The 26,652-nt window shown below is 46.2% G+C and overlaps 1 protein-coding gene across 1 annotated transcript; it reads right to left on the bottom strand.

The window, feature by feature from the left end:
* Positions 1 to 479: 479 nt before the first annotated feature.
* LOC147081273 (fer-1-like protein 4) lies at positions 480 to 26,652 on the bottom strand. Its single transcript, XM_085980844.1, has 4 exons — positions 26,285 to 26,652; positions 21,934 to 22,214; positions 18,584 to 18,684; positions 480 to 3,737 (listed from the first exon to the last, which is right to left on the bottom strand). Exons 1-4 carry the CDS (start codon positions 26,331 to 26,333, stop codon positions 3,497 to 3,499), a joined length of 672 nt encoding a protein of 223 aa, XP_085836970.1. The 5' UTR covers positions 26,334 to 26,652; the 3' UTR covers positions 480 to 3,496.

Below are 26,652 nucleotides of genomic sequence, written 5' to 3'. Positions count from 1 at the left end.
TGGAAACAATGGCTTGATGTTTGCTAGTGGGGTCATGGTCCAGGCGGAGGTAGGAGGAGGTGTTGGAGAGTTGGCGTTCAGCTTCCGCACGGTAGAGGTCGGTTCGCCAAACAACAACAGCACCACCCTTATCAGCAGGTTTAATGATAATGTTAGGGTTGGATCGGAGAGAATGGAGTGCACTTTCGATTCGGCATTTTGCAGCCTGCCGGACTCAACATTGAGTTCAACAATTTCAGATAATTATCCCTGCCCCCATTTTTCATGCAGTATGATTTTTGCCATTCCCATTTGCAACATTTTATCTTTCCTGCCTCTTACAAAAGTACAGGATGTTCTTTCTATTTCTTCCTCCCCTCCTAAACACCCCCCCCCCTGTCTCTGCACCTGCTTAATATCTGTTACATCTCCAGCTTTTTCCAGTTCTGATGAAGGGTCCCAGACCTGAAACGTTAACTCTGTTTCTCCACGGATGCTGCCTGGCCTGCTGAGTATTTCCAGCATTTTCTGTTGTTATTTCAGATTTCCAGCATCCGCAGTATTTTGCAATTATTATAGCATGGATAGAGGATTGGCTAACTAACAGAAAACAGAGTCGGGATAAATGGGTTATTTTCAGGTTGGCAAACTAACTAGTGGGGTGCCGCAGGAATCAGTGCTGGGGCCTCAACTATTTACAATCTATATTAATGACTTGGATGAAGGGACTGAGTAATGTAGCCAAATTTGCTGATGATACAAAGATAGTTGGGAAGCAAATTGTGTGGAGGACAAAGTTAGCATGCAAGTACAGCAAGTAATTAAGGCGGCAAATGGAATGTTGGCCTTTATTGCAAAGGGAATGGAGTATAAAAGTAGGGAAGTCCTGTTACAACTGTACAGGGTGTTGGTGAGACCACACCTGGAGTACTGCGTACAGTTTTGGTCTCCTTATTTAAGGAAGGATATACTTGCATTGGAGGCAGTTCAGAGAAGGTTCATGAGGTTGATTCCGGAAATGAAGGGGTTGTCTTATGAAGAAAGATTGAGCCGATACTCATTGGAGTTTAGAAGAATGAGAGGTGATTTTATTGAAACATAAGATTCTGAAGGGGCTTGACAGGGTAGATGCAGAGAGGATGTTTCCCCTCGTGGGGGAATCTAGAACTAGGGGGCATAATTTCAGAATAAGGGGGCACCCTTTTAAATCGGAAATGAGGAATTTCTTCTCAGAGGGTTGTGAATCTGTGGAATTCTCTTCCCCAGAGAGCTGTGGAGGCTGGGTCATTGAATATATTTAAGGTGGAGATAGACAGATTTTTGAAAGGTAAGGGAGTCAAGGGTTATGGGGAGCAGGCAGGGAAGTGGAGTTGAGGCCAAGATCAGATCAGCCATGATATTGGATGGCGGAGCAGGCTCGAGGGGCCAAATGACCGACTCCTGCTCCTACCTCTTATGTTCTATCCTTCCTAAGGTGTGGTGCTCAGAACTGCTCCCAGTGCTCCAGGTGTGGTCTAACCAGGGCTTTGTATAGCTGCAGCATAACTTCTACCCCCTTGTACTCTAGTCCTCTAGATATAAAGGCCAGCATTCCATTAGCCTTTTTGATTATTTTCTGTACCTGTCCATGACATTTTAATGATCTATGTACATGAACCCCCCAAGTCTCTTTGGACATCCACTGTTTTAGCTTTTCACCATTTAGAAAGTACCCTGTTCGATCCTTTTTAGGTCCAAAGTGGATGACCTCACATTTGCCTCCACTGAAATCCATTTGCCAGTGTTGCCCATTTGCTTAATCTGTCGATACTCCTTTGTAATTTTATGCTTCAATCTCCATGGTATACAATGCCACCTATCTTTGTGTCATCGGCAAACTTGGAATTGTGGCTTTCTATCCCATCATCTAAGTCGTTAATAAATACGGTGAATAGTTGCGGCCTCAACACAGATCCTTGCGGGACACCACTAGTCACATCCTGCCATTTAGAGTACCTGTCCATTATCCCTAGTCTCCTGCTGCTCAGCCAATTTCCTAACCAGGTGAATAATTTGCCTTCAATTCCATGAGCTTCATCTTTAGCTAACAGTCTCTTAAGAAATAGGAGCAGGAGTAGGCCATTCGGCCCCTCGAGCCTGCCTTGCCAGTCCGAGGGACTTTATCGAATGCCTTCTGGAAGTCCATATAAATAACACCCATAGACATTCCCCTATCCACTACTTTAGTCACCTCTTCAGAAAATTTAATCAGGTTCATCAGGCATGACCTGCCTTTTACAAATTCATGTTGGCTCTCGCTGATCAGCTGAAAATTTTCAAGGTGTTCAGTCACCCTATCCTTAATTATAGACTCTAATAATTTCCTCACAACAGATGTTAGGCTAACTGGTGTATAATTCTCTAGTTTCCCTCTCCTTTCTTAAATAGTGGAGTGACATGCACAATTTCTGAATCTAAAGGAACGGTTTCCAAATTGAGAGAACTTTGGAAGATTATAGTTAGGACATCTGCAATGTTCTCACCTAACATAGAAACATAGAAGATAGGAGCAGGAGTAGGCCATTCGGCCCTTCGAGCCTGCTCCGCCATTCAACGAGATCATGGCTGATCATCCAAACCCTAGCACCCGGTCCCTACACCGACAGCCATCCCACCCAAACCCTATCCCCATAACCCCACGTATTTAATCCCCCCTAACACTAAGGGTCAATTTTTTATCATGGCCAATCAACCTAACCCGCACATCTTTGGACTGTGGGAGGAAACCGGAGCACCCGGAGAAAACCCACGCAAACACGGGGAGAATGTGCAAACTCCACACAGACAAGTCACCCAAGGCCGGATTTGAACCCGGGTCCCTGGCGCTGTGAGGCAACAGTGCTAACCACTATGCCACCTACTTCCTTTAAAACCCTGGGTTGGAAACCATCTGGTACTGGGGATTTGTCACTCTTTAGTGCCACTATTTTCTTCATTACTGTTATTTTGCTGACTTTAATTTTGGTGAGTCCCCGTCCCAAGTTCAGGGAGGGACATTGTACACAGGATGGCAGCAGGGCTTGTGCTGGGATGCTCGTTAACACTGGGTGTCCTGGGCCACCTTGAAAATTGTAGAAGAGGCTGAAGGGTCCTGCCACCGCAGGACAATGTTCAGTTCTTGGGCCTCTGGCTGCTGCTGGAGGGTCCCCAGTACTGGTGGCCATTAGTGTGGCTGCAGGTTCCTCACCTGCGCTGCACCTGGTGACACCCAGGAGCCGCCCAAGTGGAAGAACTATCCTATCATTTTAAAATAGACATTGGGGGGAGTATGTTGTGGGGGAAATAGCTTGCCTCAACTTTCTTTACCCTTTAGGCATCTGTTATCTCTGATATAATTTTCACAAAGGTAACTGCAATGAAAGATGTCTCCAGTTAAAGTGTGCACTTTCCCTGTGCAGTTGACAGCTGTCCAGTATGTGCAGTCCTGGAGATATCACTCTGCTGGAACAGGGCTGGAGTTATCACCGTGCTGGAGTGGTCACCATGCTGGAGTTGTGCTGGAGTTGTCACTGTGCTGGAGTTGTGCTGGAGGCAGGGCTCTCCCATTGATGATCTTCTCACTAATGAACTGTGGCATGGTGTAAAGGATCAGGAAGATAAAGAGAGCCAAGATGACCAAGGCCAGCAGGCCAATGATGTACCACTTGTAGTTCTTCCAGATAAAGTAGACAAAGGATTTCAAAGGGTTGATGAACCAGTTAAAGGATGTGTTGGGTCGACTGGAGAATGAGACAAACACACAAATTAGTCAATCAGCCAATATCAGGGATTTGCATCACTTTAGATGTGCTACGAAAGTTCATGTTAAGGAAGCAATGGTGCCATATTTGTTACTTTGTGTTGCTGCTCTGATGTTCACTAAATTAAGTGTCTGAGGACTCTTCCAAAATGTGTACACTGGGGTAATGCACTACCTCTCAAGCTGCGTTATCAACTCCTCCCACAACACTCCTCTGAGGTGTACTTCCTCCAGTCCAGGCTTCTGAAATGTCCTTTTTCCTCAGTCTAACCCTTCCATTGTGGCAGACAGAGCCTGACTGGGTCCATCACACTTCCTTCACTACCATCCTCACCCTTTCCCACTCTCAGAACAGGGCTAAGATCATAGAAACATAGAAGATAGGAGCAGGAGTAGGCCATTCGGCCCCTCGAGCCTGCTCCGCCATTCAATGAGATCATGGCTGATCATCCAAATTCAGTACCTTGTCCCTGCCTTCTCCCCATATCCCTTGATCCCTTTAGCCTTAAGAAATATATCTATCTCCTTGAATATATTTAATGAATTGGCCTCAACTGCCTTCTGTGGTAGAGAATTCCACAGGTTCACCACTCTCTGGGTGAAGAAATTCCTCCTCATCTCTGTCCTAAATGGCTTACCCCTTATCCTTAGACTGTGACCCCTGGTTCTGGACTCCCCGGCCATCAGGAACATCCTTCCTGCATCTAGTCTGTCTAGTCCTGTTAAAATTTTATAAGTTGCAATGAGACCCCCTCTCATTCTTCTAAACTCCAGCGAGTATAAGCCCAATCGACCCAATCTCTCATACGTCATTCCTGCCATCCCAGGTATCAGTCTGGTGAATCTTCGCTGCACTCCCTCCATGGCAAGAACATCCTTCCTCAAATAGGGCGACCAAAACTGCACACAATACTCAAGGTGTGGTCTCACCAAGGCCCTGTACAACTGCAGCAAGACATCCTTGTTCCTGTACTCGAACCCTCTCGCTACGAAGGCCAACATACCATTTGCCTTCTTAACCGCCTGCTGCACCTGCATACTTACCTTCAGCGACTGGTGCACAAGGACACCCAGGTCTCGTTGCACTTCCCCTTCTCCCAATCTATTGCCGTTCAGATAATAATCTGCCTTCCTGTTTTTGCCACCAAAGTGGATAACCTCGCATTTATCCACATTATACTGCATCTGCCATGCATCTGCCCAATCACCCAACCTGTCCAAATCATACTGGAGTTTCTCGGCATCCTCCTCACAGCACACATGCCCACCCAGCTTTGTGTCGTCTGCAAACTTGGAGATATTACATCTAGTTCCCTCGTCTAGATCATTAATATATATTGTGAATCCCCATGGCAATGTGGAGAAGTGTGCGGTCAACCAATTTGGATTCGAGAAAAACAAATCCATTTTTTCTTAATGTTGAGAGACCAGGAGCTGTAGGTTTAGGGGTCCACGTACGCAAATCATTAAAAACTAGTGCACAGGTAAATTATGAGGACAGGTTGCATAAACTTGTCTTGTATTTCCTTCAATTTAGAAGATTGAGGGGTGATCTAATCTTGTGATTAAAACGATAAAGGGATTAAATGGGGCCACTGCCTTAAAATTAGAGCTAGGCCATTTAGGAGGGAAATCAGGAAGCACTTTTTCACACAAAGGGTAGTGGAAACCTGGAACTCTTTTCCCAAAAGGCTGTGGATCCTGGGGGCAACTAAAAATTTCAAAACAGAGATTGATAGATTTTTGTTGTGAAAGTTTATCGAGGGATTATGGAGCAAAGGTGGGTAAATGGAATTAGGATACACATCAGCCGTAATATGACTGAATTGTGGAACACGTTGGAGCGGCTGAATGGCCTCCTTCTATTCCTATGTTCCCCACCAGCCTCTGCATTCGACAGATTTTCTGGGTGGGGGTAGGCTCCAGTTAGGGGAACTCTGGGTGTGGGGTGGGGGGGTAGTCTCAGGGTGAGGGAGGTTCTGTCAGAATGCAGCAAAGAAGTTGACTCACTTCCTTCTATCGGGCTCTGGGCCACTGACGCTACTTGTGCTTCCATTTCTACCTCCTTCAGCCAATCACACGCTCTGTGCCTCAGTCCCACCTCCTTCAGCCTATCACACACTCTGGGCCAGATTTTCATTGGGCTGAGAGGCGGGCTTTTAGGCGTGCGGGGGGGCAAAAATCCTGAATTCGGGGGTCCCGACACCATCCTGCTCAAAACCTGCCTCCACGTAAGTTTCAAGTTCGGCGGGTACCCGCCGCGCACTGGGACCCGCCGACCCGAGGCGGGAAGGGATTAGTGCCAATTAACTGCCTGTTTGAGGATGCAACTGGTAAAATAGATAAGGGAGAACCAGTGGATGTGGTGTATTTGGACTTTCAGAAGGCTTTCGATAAGGTCCCGCAAAAGAGATTAGCATGCAAAATTTAAGGCACATGGGATTGGGGGCAAGGTATTGACTTGGATAGAGAACTGGTTGGCGGACAGAAAGCAAAGAGTTGGAATAAACGGGTCGTTTTCAGAGTGGCAGGCAGTGACTAGTGGGGTACCGCAAGGATCGGTCCTAGGACCCCAGCTGTTCACAATATATATTAATGATCTGGACGAGGGAATTGGATGTAATATCTCCAAATTTGCAGATGACACAAAGCTGGGTGGGAGGGTATGCTGTGAGGAGGATGTCCTGAAACTCCAGTACGATTTGGACAGGTTGGGTGATTGGGCAGAAGCATGGCAAATGCACTATAATGTGGATAAATGTGAGGTTATCCACTTTGGTGGCAAAAACAGGAAGGCAGATTATTATTTGAATGGCAATAGATTGGGAGAAGGGGAAGTGCAAAGAGACCTGGGTGTCCTTGTGCACCAGTCACTGAAGGTAAGCATGCAGGTGCAGCAGGCGGTTAAGAAGGCAAATGGTATGTTGGCCTTTGTAGCCAGAGGGTTCGAGTACAGGAACAAGGATGTCTTGCTGCAGTTGTACAGGGCCTTGGTGAGACCGCACCTTGAGTATTGTGTGTAGTTTTGGTCGCCTTATCTGAGGAAGGACGTTCTTGCCATGGAAGGAGTGCAGCGAAGATTCACCAGGCTAATACCTGGGATGGCAGGAATGACGTACGAGGAGAGATTGGGTCGATTGGGCTTGTACTCACTGGAGTTTAGAAGATTGAGAGGGGATCTCATCGAAACCTATAAAATTCTGTCAGGTCTGGACAGACTAGATGCAGGAAGGATGTTCCCGATGGCCAGGGAGTCCAGAACTAGGGGTCATAGTCTAAGGATAAGGGGTAATCCATTTAGGACTGAGATGAGGAATTTCTTCACCCAGAGAGTGGTGAACCTGTGGAATTCTCTGCCACAGAAGGCGGTGGAGGCCAATTTATTAAATATATTCAAGAAGGAGTTGGATATATTTCTTAAGGCTAAAGGGATATGGGGAGAAGGCAGGAACGGGGTACTGAATTTGGATGATCAGCCATGATCTCATTAAATGGCGGAGCAGGCTCGAGGGGCCGAATGGCCTACTCCTGCTCCTATCTTCTATGTTTCTATGATCTTAGCCCTGTTCTGAGAGTGGGAAAGGGTGAGGATGTGAGTGAAGGAAGTGTGATGGACCCAGTCAGGCTCTGTCTGCCACAATGGAAGGGTTAGACTGAGGAAAAAGGACATTTTCCCTATCTTTCCTGTAGAAACTTGGAAAACAGTGACAGGATCAGACAAAGTCAACATGGATTTACAAAAGGTAAATCGTGCTTGACTAATCTACTGGAATTTTTTGAGGATGTAACTGGTAGAATAGATAAGGGAGAACCAGTGGATGTGGTGCATTTGGACTTTCAGAAGGCTTTCGATAAGGTCCCGCATAAGAGATTAGTGTGTAAAGTTAAGGCACATGAGATTGGGGCAAGGTACTGACTTGGATAGAGAACTGGTTGGCAGACAGAAAGCAAAGTGTTGGAATAAATGGCTCTTTGTCCGAGTGGCAGGCAGTGACTAGTGGGGTACCGCAGGGATCGGTGCTAGGACCCCAGCTATTCACAATATATATTAATGATCTAGACGAGGGAACTAGATGTAATATCTCCAAGTTTGCAGACAACACAAAGCTGGGTGGGCATGTGTGCTGTGAGGAGGATGCCGAGAAACTCCAGTATGATTTGGACAGGTTGGGTGATTGGGCAGATGTATGGCAGATGCAGTATAATGTGGATAAATGTGAGGTTATCCACTATGGTGGCAAAAACAGGAAGGCAGATTATTATCTGAACGGCAATAGATTGGGAGAAGGGGAAGTGCAACGAGACCTGGGTGTCCTTGTGCACCAGTCGCTGAAGGTAAGCATGCAGGTGCAGCAGGCGGTTAAGAAGGCAAATGGTATGTTGGCCTTCGTAGCGAGAGGATTCGAGTACAGGAGCAAGGATGTCTTGCTGCAGTTGTACAGGGCCTTGGTGAGACCACACCTTGAGTATTGTGTGCAGGTTTGGTCGCCTTATCTGAGGAAGGATGTTCTTGCCATGGAGGGAGTGCAGCGAAGATTCATCAGACTGATACCTGGGATGGCAGGAATGACTTATGAGGAGAGATTGGGTCAATTGGGCTTATACTCGCTGGAGTTTAGAAGAATGAGAGGGGATCTCATTGAAACTTATAAAAATCTAACAGGCCTAGACAGACTAGATGCAGGAAGGATGTTCCCGATGATGGGGGAGTCCAGAACCAGGGGTCACAGTCGAAAGATAAGGGGTAAGCCATTTAGGACAGAGATGAGGAGGAATTTCTTCACCCAGAGAGTGGTGAACCTGTGGAATTCTCTACCACAGAAGGCAGTTGAGGCCAATTCATTAAATATATTCAAGAAGGAGTTAATATATTTCTTAAGGCTAAAGGGATCAAGGGGTATGGGGAGAAGGCAGGGACAGGGTACTGAATTTGGATGATCAGCCATGATCTCATTGAATGGCGGAGCAGGCTCGAAGGGCCGAATGGCCTACTCCTGCTCCTATCTTCTATGTTTCTATATGTTTTTAGCCTAATCCCTATTTTGAGGGGCGTCGTATGGGATTCCCGACGGCTCCAAACCACACCAGGTTAGAGCAGGCGGGCCGTCGGGTTGAAGGACTTGGAGGGGTCGCGATGTTGGTGTTCAGGTGAGTGATGGGTGCATGAGTGCAAAGGTAAGTGTGTTTAAAGTGTGTAAAGAAGTTTTACTTACCTGTACTTACCTTAACAGCCTTTCTTCCTCTAGGCTGCGGGAGTCCATCACTCAGCCGGAACTGAAAGCTGAGTGACAGCCTTCAGCATTCAGTGCCGGTGACAGTTCTAACTGAGTCTGCGTAGAAGGACTAAGGTTAGAAGTCAGACTGTCAGTGTTTGACAGCTTCAAGCAGCTGTGAAACACTGATATTTCATCTGTCAAAAACTCTTAGATGAAATTTCAGTCTGTGACGTCACCTGTTGCCGGGTGGCCCTTAATTGGCCTGCTGAGCCCGCTGGGCGGGCTCAACAAGGTCAATCAAGGGAAAATCGTGTCGATTGGCCAGACGTTGATGGAGGCGGGACTAAAACCCGAAAGTTGTAGTCCCACCTCCTTCCCGACAGCTTAAGGAAAATCCAGCCCTCTGTGTCTCAGCCCCATCTCCTTCAGCCAATCACACACACACTGTACAAAAACAAAAGCAAAATACTTCAGATGCTGGAAATCTGAAATAAAAACAGAAAATGCTGGAAATACTCAGCAGGTCAGGCAGCATCCGTGGAGAGAGAAATAGAGTTAATATTTCAGGTTGATGATCTTGTCAAAACTGGAAAAAGTTAGAGATGTAACAGGTTTTAAGCAAGGGCAGAAAAGGGGGGAGGGGAAGAAAGAACAAAAGGGAAAGTCTGTGTTAGGGTGGAAGGCAGGAGATTAAATGACAAAAGGGATGATGGTGCGAGGCAAAAGGGGGTGGCAATGGGACAAGGAAAGAAACAAAAGATGGGTCTAGAGGAGGCGTAAGTGAGAATAGTAGAATCATTGCCAGCACCTCATCTGAAAAAATGGGGGCAGAGGTTATGATCTGAAATTGTTGAACACTATGTTGAGTCCGGAAGTCTGTATAGTGCCTAATCGAAAGATGAGGTGCTGTTCCTCGAGCTTACGTTGAACTTCATTGGAACAGCGTAAGAGGCCGAGGACAGAGAGGGAGTGGAGCGGCGAATTAAAGTGACAAACGACTGGAAGCTCGGGGTCACCCTTACAGACTGAACGGAGGTGTTCCACAAAGCAGTCACCCAATCTGCATTTGGTCTCTCCAATGTAGAGGAGACTGCATTGTGAGAATACAGTATACTAAATTGCAAGAAGTACAAGTAAATCGCTGTTTCACCTGGAAGGGGTGTTTGGGGCCCTGGACAGTGGGAAGGGAGGAGGTAAAAGGGCAGGTTTTACATCTGTGCTTGCACGGGAAGGTGCCATGGGAAGGGGAGGGGGTGATTGAGGAGGGAATGGTCCCTTTGGAATGCTGAAAGGGGAGGGGAAGATGTGTTTGGTGGAAGGATCAAGCTGGAGGTGGCGGAAATGGCGATGGATGATCCGCTGAATGTGGAGGCTGGTGGAGTGAAAGGTGAGGAAAAGGGGAACATAGAAACATAGAGGATAGGAGCAGGAGTAGGCCATTCGGCCCCTAGAGCCTGCTCCATCATTCAATGAGATCATGGCTGATCATCCAAATTCAGTACCCTGTCCCTGCCTTCTCCCCATATCCCTTGATCCCTTTACCCTTAAGAAATATATCGAACTCCTTCTTGAATATATTTCATGAATTGGCCTCTACTGCCTTCTGTGGTAGAGAATTCCACAGGTTCACCACTCTCTGGGTGAAGAAATTCCTCCTCATCTCTGTCCTAAATGGCTTACCCCTTATCCTTAGACTGTGACCCCTGGTTCTGGACTCCCCAGCCATTGGGAACATCCTTCCTGCATCGAGTCTGTCTAGTCCTGTTAGAATTTTATAAGTTTCAATGAGATCCCCTCTCATTCTTCTAAACTCCAGCGAGTATAAGCTCAATCGAACCAATCTCTCCTCATACGTCATTCCTGCCATCCCAGGTACACTGCACTCCCTCCATGGCAAGAACATCCTTCCTCAGATAAGGCGACCAAAACTGCACACAATACTCAAGATGTGGTCTCACCAAGGCCCTGTACAACTGCAGCAAGACATCCTTGTTCCTGTACTCGAACCCTCTCGCTACGAAGGCCAACATACCATTTGCCTTCTCAACCGCCTGCTGCACCTGCATGCTTACCTTCAGCGACTGGTGCGAACCCTAGAGTCATACAGCACAGAAAGAGGCCCTTCGGGCCATCAAGCCCTGTCTATTCTAATCCCATTTTCCAGCACTTGGTCCGTAGCCTTGTATGCTATGGCATTTCAAGTGCTCATCTAAATGCTTCTTGAATGTTGTGAGGGTTCCTGCCTCTACCACCCTTTCAGGCAGTGAGTTCCAGATTCCAACCACCCTCTGGGTGAAAAAGCTTTTCCTCAAATCCCCTCTAAACCTCCTGCCCCTTACCTTGAAAGTATGCCCCCTGGTTATTGACCCCTCTACTAAGGGGAAAAGTTCCTTTCTATCTACCCTATCTATTCCCCTCATAATTTTGTACACCTCAACCTTCTCTGCTCTAAGGAAAACAACCCCAGCCTGTCCAGTCTCACTTCATAGCTGAAACGCTCCAGCCCAGGTAACATCCTGGTGAATCTCCTCTGCACCCTCTCCAATGCAATCACATCCTTCCTATAGTGTGGCGACCAGAACTGCACACGGTATTTCAGCTGTGGCCTAACTAGCATTTTGTACAGCAACATCATAACCTCCCTGCTCTTATATTCTATGCCTCAGCTAATGAAGGCAAGTATCCCATATGCCTTTTTAACCACCTTATCTACCTGTCCTGCTGCCTTCAGGGATCTATGTACAAAGACTGGTGTGGGAGAAATGGGTTTTGCTTCCTGGGACACTGGCACCAGTACTGGGGCAGGAGGGAGCTGTTCCGTTGGGACGGGCTTCACTTGGCCAGTGCTGGGACTAGAGTCCTGGCGGATCATATAACTAGGGCTGTAGAGAGGGCTTTAAACTAACTAGTGGGGGGGAGGTTCCTAGAGAGCAAATAATAAAAATGACAACAGAGAAGGTCATAGACTTAGGTAGCAGTGGGGAAATTAAAAACCAGAGCGTGTCAGGAAGGGGCAGAAGGTATGGAGTAAAAAGGGCAAAAGCAGGAACTAAGTGTCACAAAACATCTTTGAAAGTTCTCTATCTGAATGCACGTAGCATTCGTAACAAAATAGATGAGTTAATGGCACAAATAACTACATATGGGTATGATCTTGTGGCCATTACAGAAACATGGCTGCAGGGTGACAATGCCTGGGAATTAAACATACCAGGTTATTTAACGATCAGGAAGGACAGGCAGGAAGGAAGGGGAGGTGGGGTGGCTATGTTAATAAAGGAAGGAATCACTGTAATACAGAGAAATGATATTGGGTCAAAAGATCAGGACAATGAAACAGTTTGGCTGGAGGTAAGGAATAATAAGGGGAAAAAAACACTAGTGGGCGTAGTCTATAGGCCTCCGAACTGTGGCAACTCTGTTGGATGGAGTATCAATCAGGAAATAGCTAAGGCTTGTAATAAGGGAACATCTATAATTATGGGGGATTTTAACTATCATATTAATTGGACAAATCAAATTGGGCAGGGCTGCCTTGAGGATGAGTTCATTGAGTGTATTAGGGATGGGTTTCTTGAGCAGTATGTAACTGAACCGACCAGGGGGCAGGCAACCTTAGATCTGGTCCTGTGTAACGAGACAGGATTAATTAAAAATGTCCTAGTAAAGGATCCCCTTGGAATGAGTGACCATAACATGGTTGAATTCCATATTCAATTAGAGGGTGAGAAGGTCGGATCTCAAACAAGCGTGCTAAGCTTGAAAAAAGGAGACTATGAAGGTATGAGAGCGGAATTGAGTAGAGTGGATTGGGAAAATAGATTAAAGGGTAAGACGATACATGATCAGTGGTGTACATTTAAGGAGTTATTTTACAACTTCCAAAAAATATATATTCCACTGAGAAGAAAAGGGTGTAAAAGAAAAGACAGCCATCCGTGGCTAAGTAAAGAAATTAAGGATAGTATTCGACTAAAAACAAGGGCATATAAGGTAGCCAAATCTAGTGGGAGGATAGACGATTGGGAAAACTTTAAAAGACAGCAAAAAATAACAAAAAGATTGATTAAGAAAGGGAAGATAGATTATGAAAGTAAATTAGCAAAAAATATAAAAAGAGATAGTAAGAGTTTTTATAGTTATATAAAAAGAAAAAGGGTGGCTAAAGTAAATGTTGGTCCCTTAGAGGATGAGACCGGGAAATTAATGGTGGGAAATATGGAGATGGCAAAAACACTGAATGAATATTTTACATCAGTCTTTACAGTAGAAGACACTAAGAATATCCCAACACTGGACAAACAGTGGGCTAAAGGGGGGGAGGAGCTAAACACAATCAAAATCACTAAGGAAGTGGTACTCGGTAAAATAATGGGACTCAAGGCGGATAAATCACCTGGACCTGATGGCTTACATCCTAGGGTCTTGAGGGAAGTGGCGGTAGGGATTGTGGATGCATTGGTAATAATTTTCCAAAACTCCCTGGACTCAGCAATGGTCCCGGCAGACTGGAAAACTGCTAATGTAACACCCTTATTTAAAAAGGGCAGCAGACAGAAGGCTGGAAACTATAGACCGGTTAGCCTAACATCTGTAGTAGGTAAAATTTTGGAGTCCATTATTAAGGAGACAGTAACAGGACATTTGGATAATCATAATTTAATAGGACAAAGTCAGCATGGTTTTATGAAGGGGAAGTCATGCTTGACAAATTTGCTGGAGTTCTTTGAGGAAGTAACGTATAGGGTGGGTAAAGGGGAACCAGTGGACGTAGTGTATTTAGACTTCCAAAAGGCATTTGACAAGGTGCCACACAAAAGATTATTGCTTAAGATAAAAAAATCACGGGATTGGGGGTAATATTCTGGCATGGATAGAGGATTGGCTATCTAACAGAAGGCAGAGAGTTGGGATAAATGGTTCATTCTCGGACTGGCAATCAGTAACTAGTGGTGTTCCACAGGGGTCAGTGCTGGGTCCCCAACTCTTTACAATCTATATTAACGATTTGGAGGAGGGGACCGAGTGTAACATATCAAAGTTTGCAGATGATACTAAGATGGGAGGGAAAGTAGTGAGTGAGGAGGACATAAAAAACCTGCAAGGGGACATCGACAGGCTAAGTAAGTGGGCAGAGATTTGGCAGATGGAATACAATACTGGAAAGTGTGAGGTTATGCACTTTGGCAGGAAAAATCGTAGAGCAAGTTATTATCTTAATGGCAAGAAACTGGAAAGTACTGAAGTACAAAGGGATCTGGGGGTCCTGGTGCACGAAACTCAAAAGGTTAGTATGCAGGTGCAGCAAGTGATTAAGAAGGCCAATGGAATGTTGGCTTTCATTGCTAGGGGGATAGAATATAAAAATAGGGAGGTATTGCTTCAGTTGTACAAGGTATTGGTGAGACCGCACCTGGAATACTGCGTACAGTTTTGGTGTCCATACTTAAGAAAGGACATACTTGCTCTCGAGTCAGTACAAAGAAGGTTCACTCGGTTAATCCCGGGGATGAGGGGATGGACATATGAGGAGAGGTTGAGTAGATTGGGACTCTACTCATTGGAGTTCAGAAGAATGAGAGGCGATCTTATTGAAACATATAAGATTGTGAAGGGGTTGGATCGGGTGGATGCAGGGAAGATGTTCCCGATGATGGGTGAAACTAGAACTAGGGGGCATAGTCTTAGAATAAGGGGCTGCTCTTTCAAAACTGAGATGAGGAGGAACTACTTCACTCAGAGGGTGGTAGGTCCATGGGATATGCTGCCCCAAAAAGCTGTAGAAGCTACATCATTACATAAATTTAAAACAGAAATAGACAGTTTCCTAGAAGTAAAGGGAATTAAGGGTTACGGGGAGCGGGCAGGAATTTGGACATGAGTCTAGGTTCGGATCGGTCATGGCCCTGTGGGTAGCGGAGCGGGCCCAGGGGCCGTGTAGCCTGATCCTGCTCCTATTTCGTGTGTCTAATTCTGTTAGATTCAGGAGATGGTTTTGTGATAGTGGATTGGCGGTTAGGATCAGATCAGCCATGATCTTATTGAATGGCGGAGCAGGCTCGAGGGGCCGATTGGCCTACTCCTGCTCCTATTTCTTATGTTCTTATGTTCTTATGCACACCAAGGTCCCTCTGATCCTCTGTCCTTCCTAGGGTCCTACCATTCATTGTGTATTCCCTTGCCTTGTTAGTCCTCCCAAAATGCATCACCTCACACTTTTCAGGGTTAAATTCCATTTGCCACTGTTCTGCCCATCTAACCAACCCATCTATATCGTCCTGTAGCCGGAGGCTTCCCTCCTCGCTATTTACCACTCCACCAATTTTCGTGTCATCTGCGAACTTACTGATCATACCTCCTACATTCCTATCTAAATCATTAATGTACACTACAAACAGCAAAGGACCCAGCACCGATCCCTGTGGTACACCACTGGACACAGGCTTCCAGTCACAAAAACAACCTTCGACCATCACCCTCTGCCTCCTGCCACTAAGCCAATTTTGGATCCAATGTGCCAAATTGTCCTGGATCCCATGGGCTCTTACCTTCTTGACCAGTCTCCCATGCGGGACTTTGTCAAAAGCCTTACTGAAGTCCATGTAGACTACATCAACTGCACTACCCTCATCCACACACCTAGTCACCCCCTCGAAAAATTCAATCAAATTGCTTAGACAAGATCTCCCCCTGACAAAGCCATGCTGACTATCCTCAATTAATCCTTGCCTCTCCAAGTGGAGACTAATTCTGTCCCTCAGAATTGTTTCCAATAATTTCCTACCACTGATGTTAGGCTCACTGGCCTGTAATTTCCTGGTTTATCCCTACTACCCTTCTTGAATAATGGTACTACGTTAGCTGTCCTCCAGTCCTCTGGCACCTCCCCTGTGGCCAGAGAGGTTCTGAAAATTTGTGTCAGAGCCCCTGCAATCTCCTCCCATGCCTCACACAGCAGCCTGGGATACGTCTTGTCTGGGCCTGGGGATGCATCCACTTTTAAGCCCGCTAAAACCACTAGTACCTCCTCCCTCTCAATACCAATTTGTTCAAGCATATCACAATCCCCCTGCCTGATTTCTATGCCTACATCGCCCTTCTCCATAGTGAACACAGATGCAAAATATTCATTTAAAACCTCACCCACATCTTCCAGCTCTACACACAGCTTGCCACTTTGGTCCCTAATGGGCCCTACTCTTTCCCTGGTTATCCTCTTGCCCTTAATATACTTATAAAACACCTTGGGATTTTCCTTTATTTTGCCCGCCAGTGGTTTTTCATGCCCCCTCTTCGCTCTCCTAATTTCTTTTTTAAGTACACCCCTGCACTTTCTATATTCCTCTAGGGCTTCTACTGTTTTCAGTCCCTTGTATCTGCCAAAAGCCTCCCTTTTTTTCCTAATCCATTCTTGTATATCCCTTGACATCCAGGGTTCCCTGGGCTTGTTGGTCCCACCTTTACGGGAACATGTTGGCGTTTTACTCTCTCTATTTCCTTTCTGAAAGACTCCCACTGCTCTGATGTGGAGTTTCCTACAAGTAACTGATCCCAGTCCACTTTGGCCAGATCCTGCCTTATCATATTAAAATCGGCCTTCCCCCAATTTAGGACCTTTATTTCCGGTCCATCTTTGTCCCTATCGTGGTTCTGGGAAGGAGAAGTGCGGGAAATGGAACGGACACAGTCAAGGGCCCCGTCAACCATGGTAGAGGGGAATCCTCAGTTGAGGAAAAAGGAAGACATATCGGAAGCACTAGTATGGAAGGTGACACACTCTCTGTGTTTGATATACATCTTTTATTTCTTCGATTTCTCTAATCTGTCTCCTATTGTCTCTGGATATGGTCACTTTTGCCATATAACCACCTCCTGTTTTCCGCTTAAGCACTTTACAAGTCATTGCATTTCTTGTGTGTGTGTGAGCATGTACATGTGGGTGTCTGTGTGTCCCCGTGTGTGTCTCTATGTGCGCGTTTCCCCTCTCCCTTTTCTGTCTTCTGTTCCTTTTAAAATGCTGCCCTAGCCCCGAACTCGCATCTTTCTCCAGTTTCTATCTCTCTTCGTGCCCTCTTCGAGCTCATCTTGTCCATGAGACCCACCTCCTGCTCCCTCAACCTCATTCCCACCAAACTGCAGAAAACCCCATTGCCGTTCCTGGCCCCATGTTAGCTAATATTGTAAACAGTTCCCTCTCCTCAGGTACTGTCCCCCCCCCTCTTCAAGTCTGCCATTGGCACCCCATCCTGAAAAAAACCCTTAGCCCCGCCGCCCCTGCAAACTACCACCCCATCGCCAACCTCCCTTTCCCCTCCAAAGTCCTTGAACGTGCTGTCGCCTCCCAAATCCGTGCCCATCTCTAATCAGGTTTCCGCCCCTGCCACAGCACTGAAACGTCCCTTATCAAAGTCACAAATGACATACTTGCTCTCGAGTCAGTACAAAGAAGGTTCACTCGGTTAATCCCGGGGATGAGGGGGTGGTCATATGAGGAGAGGTTGAGTAGATTGGGACTCTACTCATTGGAGTTCAGAAGAATGAGAGGCGATCTTATTGAAACATATAAGATTGTGAAGGGGCTTGATCGGGTGGCTGCGGTGAGGATGTTCCCAATGATGGGTGAAACTAGAACTAGGGGGCATAATCTTAAAATAAGGGGCTGCTCATTCAAAACTGAGATGAGGAGAAACTTCTTCACTCAGAGGGTGGTAGGTTTGTGGAATTTGCTGCCCCAGAAAGCTGTGGAAGCTACATCATTAAATAAATTTAAAACAGAAATAGATAGTTTCCTAGAAGTAAAGGGAATTAAGGGTTACGGGGAGCGGGCAGGAAATTGGACATGAGTCTAGGTTCGGAATGGTCATGGCCCTGTGGGTAGTGGAGTGGGCCCAGGGGCCGTGTAGCCTTGTTCTGCTCCTACTGTGTTCTAATTCTGTGTTAGATTTCAGGAGATGGTTTTATTCCTGTTCCTGGCTGGGGTGGAGATCGCCTTTACAGAAGGTAAGTACTGTAGAAAATATAGGGACAGAGTGATCTCCTGGAAGAATTTCGATCGCCTAGATGGGTCGGAGAGGAATTTCCCAGATTTTTTTCTCCCAAATTGGCCATTGGGTCTTTATCTGGTTTTTCGCCTCTCCCGGGAGATCACATGGGTTCGGGTGGATGCAGAGTGATAGAAGATTTGAGGTTAGGATCAGATCAGCCATGATCTTATTGAATGGTGGAGCAGGCTCGAGGGGCCGATTGGCCTACTCCTGCTCCTATTTCTTATGTTCTTATGTTCTATGTTACTGTGACCTCTCTTTCCTCCTTTAAGATGCTCCTTAAAACCTACCTCTTTCATCTGCCCTAATATCTCCTTATGTGGCTCGGTGTCAAATTTTGTTTGATTATGCTCCTGTGAAGCACCTTGGAATGTTTTACTTTGTTAAAGGCGCTATATAAATGCACATTGCTGTTATTGTATCTATTAAACCTTCCAGTTTCCACAATGTTGACACTGTGATGTTAACTCTCCTCTCTCCACAGACACTGACAGACCTACTGAGCGGTTCCAGTATTTCTTGTTTTGCTTCAGATTTGCAGGATTCACAGGTTTTCATCCACTTACTTGGGTTTGTCCAATGGTTCTGGCTCCTTCCGACCAAGACCAACGGGGCTTTTTTCCGCTTCCTCTAGGGTCAGCAAGTGCATCTCAGCCTCAATTTTACCCTGTCACAAACAATACCAAATATTTACATAGCTCCTTTTCCCATCACTTACAATTTCCCACCTCACCTCACCATATCAACAATAGTCGGAGTTTAGCTGGCACTGCTGGAGGGACGAATGTTGACAGAGATATCAGCATGACTGAGAAGAGATGGCGCTGTGTAACATGGCAACACATTTCGGTGCGACGTCAATAGAATGGTCGCACAACGGGGTTGTTTTAATCTCACTCACCCAGCGAGAAATTAACGGATCAGTTAATCCGCCGATTTTACTTCTGGCCGGGATAGAGTGAAATTACCCCCACTGCACGCTTCAATACAGCTTCTAATTAAAAATTAAGACTTACAATTTTCTTATCCAATTCTCTCCTCTCCTGAAGGCACTGATTCACATTGGGGTACACTTCGCCAGGAACAGATTCATGTTGGGGTACACTTCCCCAGGAACTGATTCACATTGGGGTACAATTCCCCAGGAACAGATTCACGTTGGGGTACAATTCACCAGGAACAGATTCACGTTGGGGTACACTTCCCCAGGAACAGATTCACGTTGGGGTACACTGCTCCAGGAACTGATTCACATTGGGGTACAATTCCCCAAGAACTGATTCACATTGGGGTACAATTCCCCAGGAACTGATTCATGTTGGGGTACAATTCCCCAGGAACTGATTCATGTTGGGGTACAATTCCCCAGGAACTGATTCACACTGGGGTACACTGCTCCAGGAACTGATTCACACTGGGGTACACTGCTCCAGGAACTGATTCACGTTGGGGTACAAGTCCCCAAGAACTGATTCACATTGGGGTACAATTCCCCAGGAACTGATTCATGTTGGGGTACAATTCCCCAGGAACTGATTCATGTTGGGGTACAATTCCCCAGGAACTGATTCACGTTGGGGTACAATTCCCCAAGAACTGATTCACATTGGGGTACAATTCCCCAAGAACTGATTCACATTGGGGTACAATTCCCCAGGAACTGATTCATGTTGGGGTACAATTCCCCAGGAACTGATTCATGTTGGGGTACAATTCCCCAGGAACTGATTCACACTGGGGTACACTGCTCCAGGAACTGATTCACACTGGGGTACAAGTCCCCAAGAACTGATTCACATTGGGGTACAATTCCCCAAGAACTGATTCAAGTTGGGGTACAATTCCCCAGGAACTGATTCACGTTGGGGTACACTTCCCCAAGAACTGATTCACACTGGGGTACACTGCTCCAGGAACTAGCCTCCAGCCCCTCATCCAAGGCCCATTTTTCATGTACGAGCACAGGTAGTGACGGCCAACAGGGTGAATCCTGATCTTGTCCTGCACTCAGGAATGGAAACCCTGCCTGCTATTTCTCCTCTACTGCATCATTCTCCAGACACCAACTATTGTTGTCGCCTCATCAGTGAAATGACCAACTAGAGGCTGAGCTCCTGCGGTGGGGCCCAAGGGTGTCACACATTGAGGGGGGGGAGGGGGCTGACGACCAATCCTTTGAAGACAGCAGTGTAGATTTATAGAAAACTTGGAAAAGAACACTTGGAAAACAGTGACAGGATCGGACAAAGTCAACATGAATTTACAAAAGGTAAATCGTGCTTGACTAATCTACTGGAATTTTTTGAGGTTGCAACTGGTAGAATAGATAAGGGAGAACCAGTGGATGTGGTGTATTTGGACTTTCAGAAGGCTTTCGATAAGGTCCCGCCTAAGAGATTAGCGTGTAAAGTTAAAGCACATGGGATTGGGGGTAAGGTACTTGGATAGAAAACTGGTTGGCAGACAGGAAGCAAAGAGTTGGAATAAATGGATCTTTTTCCGAGTGGCAGGCAGTGACTAGTGTGGTACCGCAGGGATTGGTGCTAGGACCCCCAGCAATTCACAATATATATTAATGATCTAGACGAGGGAACTAGATGTAATATCTCCAAGTTTGCAGATGACACAAAGCTGGGTGGGCATGTGTGCTGTGAGGAGGATGCAGAGAAACTCCAGTATGATTTGGACAGGTTGGGTGATTGGGCAGATGCATGGCAGATGCAGTATAATGTGGATAAATGCAAGGTTATCCACTTTGGTGGCAAAAACAGGAAGGCAGATTATTAACTCAATGGCAATAGATTGGGAAAAGGGGAAGTGCAACGAGACCTGGGTGTCCTTGTGCACCAGTCGCTGAAGGTAAGCATGCAGGTGCAGCCGACGGTTAAGAAGGCAAATGGTTTGTTGGCCTTCATAGCGAGAGGATTCGAGTACAGGAACAAGGATGTCTTGCTGCAGTTGTACAGGGCCTTGGTGAGACCGCACCTTTGAGTATTGTGTGTTTTGGTCGCCTTATCTGAGGAAGGATGTTCTTGCCATGGAGGGAGTGCAGCGAAGATTCACTAGGCTGATACCTGGGATGGCAGGAATGACGTATGAGGAGAGATTGGGGCGATTGGGCTTATATTCGCTGGAGTTTAGAAGAATGAGAGGGGATCTCATTGAAACTTATAAAATTCTAACAGGACTAGACAGACTAGATGCAGGAAGGATGTTCCCGATGGCGGGGGAGTCCAGATCCAGGAGTCACAGTCTAGAGCTAAGGGGTATGCCATTTAGGACAGAGATGAGAAGGAATTTCTTCACCCAGAGTGGTGAACCTGTGGAATTCTCTACCACAAAAGGCAGTTGAGGCCAATTCATTCAATATATTCAAGAAGGAGTTAGATATATTTCTTAAGGCTAAAGGGGTCAAGGGATATGGGGAGAAGGCAGGGACAGGGTACTGAGTTTGGATGATCAGCGATGATCTCATTAAATGGCAGAGCAGGCTCGAGGGGCTGAATGGCCTACTCCTGCTCCTACCTTCTATGTTTCTAAAACAATGGATTTTAAAGGGGGGGTAAAAAACCTCCTCAGGCTAATTCGATGTAGAGAGATACTTTAAAAATAAATAAAGTTGTGAACCCACTCCAGTGGTCTTTCCTCCCACCCTCATTGTGTATATGGTGTGGGGGTTGTGATTTATTAATCCCCCCCCATTTAACTCTGTGTAAACTTGCTCAGCTCGTCCTGAGCGGCCATTCCCAAGTGTGCTGAGCCTTCCCAAATTCACCAATAGGTTCCGTCGCATCAGTCTGGGTTCGAGTTGAGTTCAGGTCCCAGAGGTGAAGGGACAGCTTGCTAACCCAGGGTGCCCCACAGTCTCAAGTGTTTATTTCTCAGCTGAAGATTTGAGAAGGAGTCAGTGTCTCACCCTGAGGATGTATGTATTGTTGGAGCTGTCAGTAAACTCAACATCCTCAATTTTTACTTTCTTCTTTTTCTTCTTCTTTTTCTTTTTTTTCTTGTTATCATCTTCTTCTTCTTCCTCGTCTTCCGATTCTTTAACTTTGATCAAGGGCCACCATCCCTTCATCCGCTTGGCCCTTATGATGGAGGTGCGCGGACCTGCCTTCTCTTTTGCCATCTTGATGGTACAGTGTTCAACAGTCTTCGCTCCTCGGATCATATCATTCAGCTTTAGTTCAACAGAACCTATAACAGCAAGAAAGGAATCACTGGCATGTTCTGTAATGATTCACTTGTGACCACAGATGCACGGACGCTTATTGGTCCTACCACATTCTTACCCAGATGTTTAACGTTAGGGAAACCGCCCCATGAGCCCGACAGATTGGTTTCACCTCGTGGACTTGGGCAATCATTAGGATTTTTAGAAAATATTAAATTAATTTTCTCTGCGTGAATTTAACTCTGGTGATTGCTGCGCCCACTCCCAGGTACTCACCGAGGCAGGTCTTCAGGATCAGGGACAGTTGGCGGGTAATTTTTTTTTCCATTCACGGGATGTGAGCGTCGCTGGCAAGGCCAGCATTTATTGCCCATCCCTAATTGGCCTTGAGAAGGTGGTGGTGAGCCGCCTTCTTGAACCGCTGCAGTCCGTGTGGTGAAGGTGCTCCCACAGTGCTGTTAGGGAGGGAGTTCCAGGATTTTGACCCAGCGACGATGAAGGATCTGCGATATACTTCCAAGTCAGGATGGTGTGTGACTAGGAGGGGAACTTGGAGGTGGTGGTGTTCCCATGCGCCTGCTGCCCTTGTCCTTCTAGGTGGAAGAGGTCGCGGGTTTGGGAGGTGCTGCCGAAGAAGCCTTGGCGAGTTGCTGCAGTGCATCTTGTAGATGGTACACACTGCAGCCACGGTACGCCGGTGGTGGAGGGAGTGAATGTTTAAGGTGGTGGATAGGGTGCCAATCAAGCTGTAAATTGGATTGATGTCAAATTTTGAAAATACAAATCCAATCAAATAGTATTCTAGTTCTTTCTTTGATGGGAAAAGCAAACTGTATTTGTACATTTTCTGTGTTTGTGTTTGCACACTACAGTACCAGTGGGATAATCTGGCACCTTCCTTTTCCTGGGAGGCAGACTGGGGGCTGCGACAGCATGGAGCCTCTGCCCTCGCACTGTGGCCCACCCTGATCCAGTTGGAAGTCCTAAGGTCAGACATACTTCTGTATCTTGGGTAGGGCACCTAAGCGGGGGGGATGGGTGCAGAGGAATTTCACTGTTGTAATCAACTGCACTGCAAGACTAGACTTTTAATTTTCAAATTCGCTCCCATGGTACTAGCAGTGCTGAAAGCTAGGGAATCACAGGCATCCCTGAAACCCAGTGTTGCTAATGGCCCATCGTGCCTGTCTGGTTCTCTGAACAAGATATCTACTTCATCCCATTCCCACGCCCTTTTCCAAACACTTGGACATTTTTTTTCGCCAAATATTTACCGACTTCCCTTTTAAAAGCGGTTATGGATTCAGTCATTCCACTTTCTAACAACACTCCGTGTAAAATGTAACCTCTCCCATTGTCCTTTTGGGTGATGATCTTAAGTCTCTCATCCCTGGTATCATAGAATCATAGAATGGTTACAGCATGGAAGGCAGCCATTTGGCCTATCGAGCCCGTGCCGACTCTCAGCTAGTCCCACTCTCCCGTGCTTTCCCCATAGCCCAGGAGTCCTGACGAAGGGTCTTCGACCTGAAACATTGACTCTGTTTCTCTCTCCACGGATGTTGCCTGGCCTGCTGAGTTTTTCCAGCGTTTTCTGTTGTTATTTCTTGAGTAATCCTTGCCTCACCAAGTTAAGACTAATTCTGCCCCTCAGAATTTTTTCCAATAATTTCCTACCACTGATGTTAGGCTCACTGGCCTGTAATTCCCTGGTTTATCCTTACTACCCTTCTTGAATAATGGTACTACGTTAGCTGTCCTCCAGTCCTTTGGCACCTCCCCTGTGGCCAGAGAGGTTCTGAAAATTTGTGTCAGAGCCCCTGCAAGCTCCTCCCTTGCCTCACACAGTAGCCTGGGATACATCTCATCTGGGCCTGGGGATTTATCCACTTTTAAGCCCACTAAAACCGCTAGTACCAACTCCCTCTCAATACTAATTTGTTCAAGTATATCACAATCCCCCTGCCTGATTTCTATGCCTACATTGTCCTTCTCCATAGTGAACACAGATGCAAAATATTCATTTAAAACCTCACCCACATCATCCGGCTCTACACACAGATTGCCACTTTGGTCCCTAATGGGCCCTACTCTTTCCCTGGTTATCCTCTTGCCCTTAATATACTTATAAAGCACCTTGGGATTTTCCTTTATATTGCCCGCCAATGTTTTTTCATGCCCCCTCTTCGCTCTCCTAATTTCTTTTTTAAGTACGCCCCTGCAATTTCTATATTCCTCTAGGGCCTCCACTGTTTTTAGTCCTTTGTATCTGCCAAAGCCTCCCTTTTTTTCCGAATCCATTCTTGTATATCCCTTGACATCCAGGGTTCCCTGGGCTTGTTGGTCCCACCCTTGACCTTTACGGGCACATGTTGGTGTTGTACTCTCTCTATTTCCTTTCTGAAAGGCTCCCACTGCTCGAATGTGGATTTTCCTACAAGTAGCTGATCCCAGTGCACTTTGGCCAGATTCTGCCTTATCATATTAAAATCGGTCTTCCCCTAACTTAGAACCTTTATTTCCGGTCCATCTTTGTCCTTTTCCATGACTACCTTAAATCTCACCGAGTTACGGTCACCGTCACCAAAATGCTCTCCTACTGACACTTCTACCACTTGCCCGGCTACATTCCCTAGAATTAGATCCAGTACCACCCCCTCTCTTGTAGGACTTTCTACATGCTGGCTCAAAAAGCTTTCCTGGATGCACCTTAAGAATTCCGCACCCTCTAAGCCTTTCACACTCTGGCTATCCCAGTTAATATTGGGGAAGTTGAAATCCCCTACTGTTATTACCCTATTATTTCTACACTTCTCTGAGATTTGCCTAATATCTGTTCCTCTATCTCCCCCTGACTGTTTGGGGGCCTATAGTACACTCCCAGCAAAGTGCTTGCCCCCTTTCTGTTTTTAAGTTCTACCCATATGGCCTCATTAGAGGAACCTGCTAAGATATCATCCCTCCTTACAGCAGTAATTGCATCCTTGATTAATATTGCGACACCCCCTCCTCTTTTACACCCCACTCGGTCTCGCCTGAAGATTCTATATCCCGGAATATTGAGCTGCCAGTCCTGCCCCTCCCTCAACCATGTCTCTGTGATAGCAACAATATCATACTCCCATGTGTTCATCAACATCTTCAATTCATCTGCCTTACTCGCAAGACTCCAATGCCATCCAGCCTTGCCATACTCCCTTGTGCCGTTACATATTTGCTCTGCTTTCCAGGCTGACTTGTTTTTTCCTCTATATTTAGCTGTGCATCACCCCCTACTATAGCTCCATTCCGTATCCCATCCCCCTGCCAAGTTAGTTTAAACCCCGCCCCCCCCCCCCAAACAGTACTAGCAAACCTCCCCGCAAGGATGTTGGTCCCGTTCCGGTTCAGGTGCAACCCGTTCGACTTGTACAGGTTCCACCTTCCCCAGAAGCAGACCCAGTGATCCAGGAAACTAAAGCCCTCCCTCCTGCACCAACTCTTTAGCCACGTTTTCATCTGCTCTATCCTCCTATTCCTATACTCACTAGCACGTGGCATCGGGAGTAATCCAGAGATTACAACCTTTGAGGTCCTGCTTTTTAAGGAGGATTGGAATATTATGGCCAGTACCTCTGCCCTCAATTCCCTCAGCATCCTAGGATGCATCCCATCTGCTCCTGGTGACTTATCTACTTTAAGTATAGCCAGCCTTACTAATACCTCTTTATTTTTATACTATCAAGTATCTCCACTACCTCCTCTTTCACTATGTCTATGGCAGCATCCTCTTCCTTGATGAAGACAGATGCAAAGTACTTGTTTAGTACCTCAGCCATACCCTCTGCCTCCATGCATAGGTCTCCTTTTTGGTCCCTAATCGCCCACCCCCCTCCTCTTACTACCCTTTTACTATTTATATGCCGAGAGAAGACTTTTGGATTACCTTTTATGTTGGCTGCCATTCATCTTAGGAAATCCCTTCTGCACTCTCTCCGTGGTTTTGACATTTTTTTTTTTTTAATAAGAAGAGGAGAGAATACTTGTGGGGAAAAGGAAGGAGAAAAATATAAACAGAAAGAATTCTGGAGCCAAAAGGGTTTGGAATGCTTACCAAGAAAGTCATTTGCTGAAATCAAATCATAATCCCACAGTTGGAGCATGAGAACAGCAGGCTGTCGAAACTCAGACTCCTCCAAGGAGAAAATCGATTCTTTCTTCTTATAAACAATCTCTTTCTCTGTCGGCAAGTAGTCAAAGCGGAAAACAAACCGCCAGTTGAAATTTCCCTCTCCAGTCAGAGAGTTAAAATGGACGTCGGTTTCTTGCTTATCGATTTCCAAACCCTTTAACCAACTACGAAATTAAAGAGAAACATTTTATTTGCAACGAGTCCCATGTCCTTTGGAAGATTTCAGCGCTGAGCAGACCCAACAGGCAGCGGCGGGCGACCCAATTAAACTAATTATAATATACTTAGCA

Source organism: Somniosus microcephalus, unplaced genomic scaffold, assembly GCF_052327205.1.
Source record: "Somniosus microcephalus isolate GS21.2 unplaced genomic scaffold, FLI_Smic_1.0 scaffold588, whole genome shotgun sequence".
NCBI classification, from domain to species: domain Eukaryota; kingdom Metazoa; phylum Chordata; class Chondrichthyes; order Squaliformes; family Somniosidae; genus Somniosus; species Somniosus microcephalus.
This window is presented reverse-complemented; position numbering and strand designations above follow the sequence as displayed.

What these genes read in the sequence shown, in the direction of transcription:
- LOC147081273 (XM_085980844.1), bottom strand. Translation starts at nt 26,333, where the DNA reads ATGCTCCAACTGTGGGATTATGATTTGATTTCAGCAAATGACTTTCTT. An exon ending in TTCAGCAAATGACTTTCTTG is followed by an intron (nt 22,215 to 26,284) that starts GTAAGCATTCCA and finishes TTGCTGTTATAG; the next exon opens with GTTCTGTTGAACTAAAGCTG. An exon ending in ACAATACATACATCCTCAGG is followed by an intron (nt 18,685 to 21,933) that starts GTGAGACACTGA and finishes TGTTTGTGACAG; the next exon opens with GGTAAAATTGAGGCTGAGAT.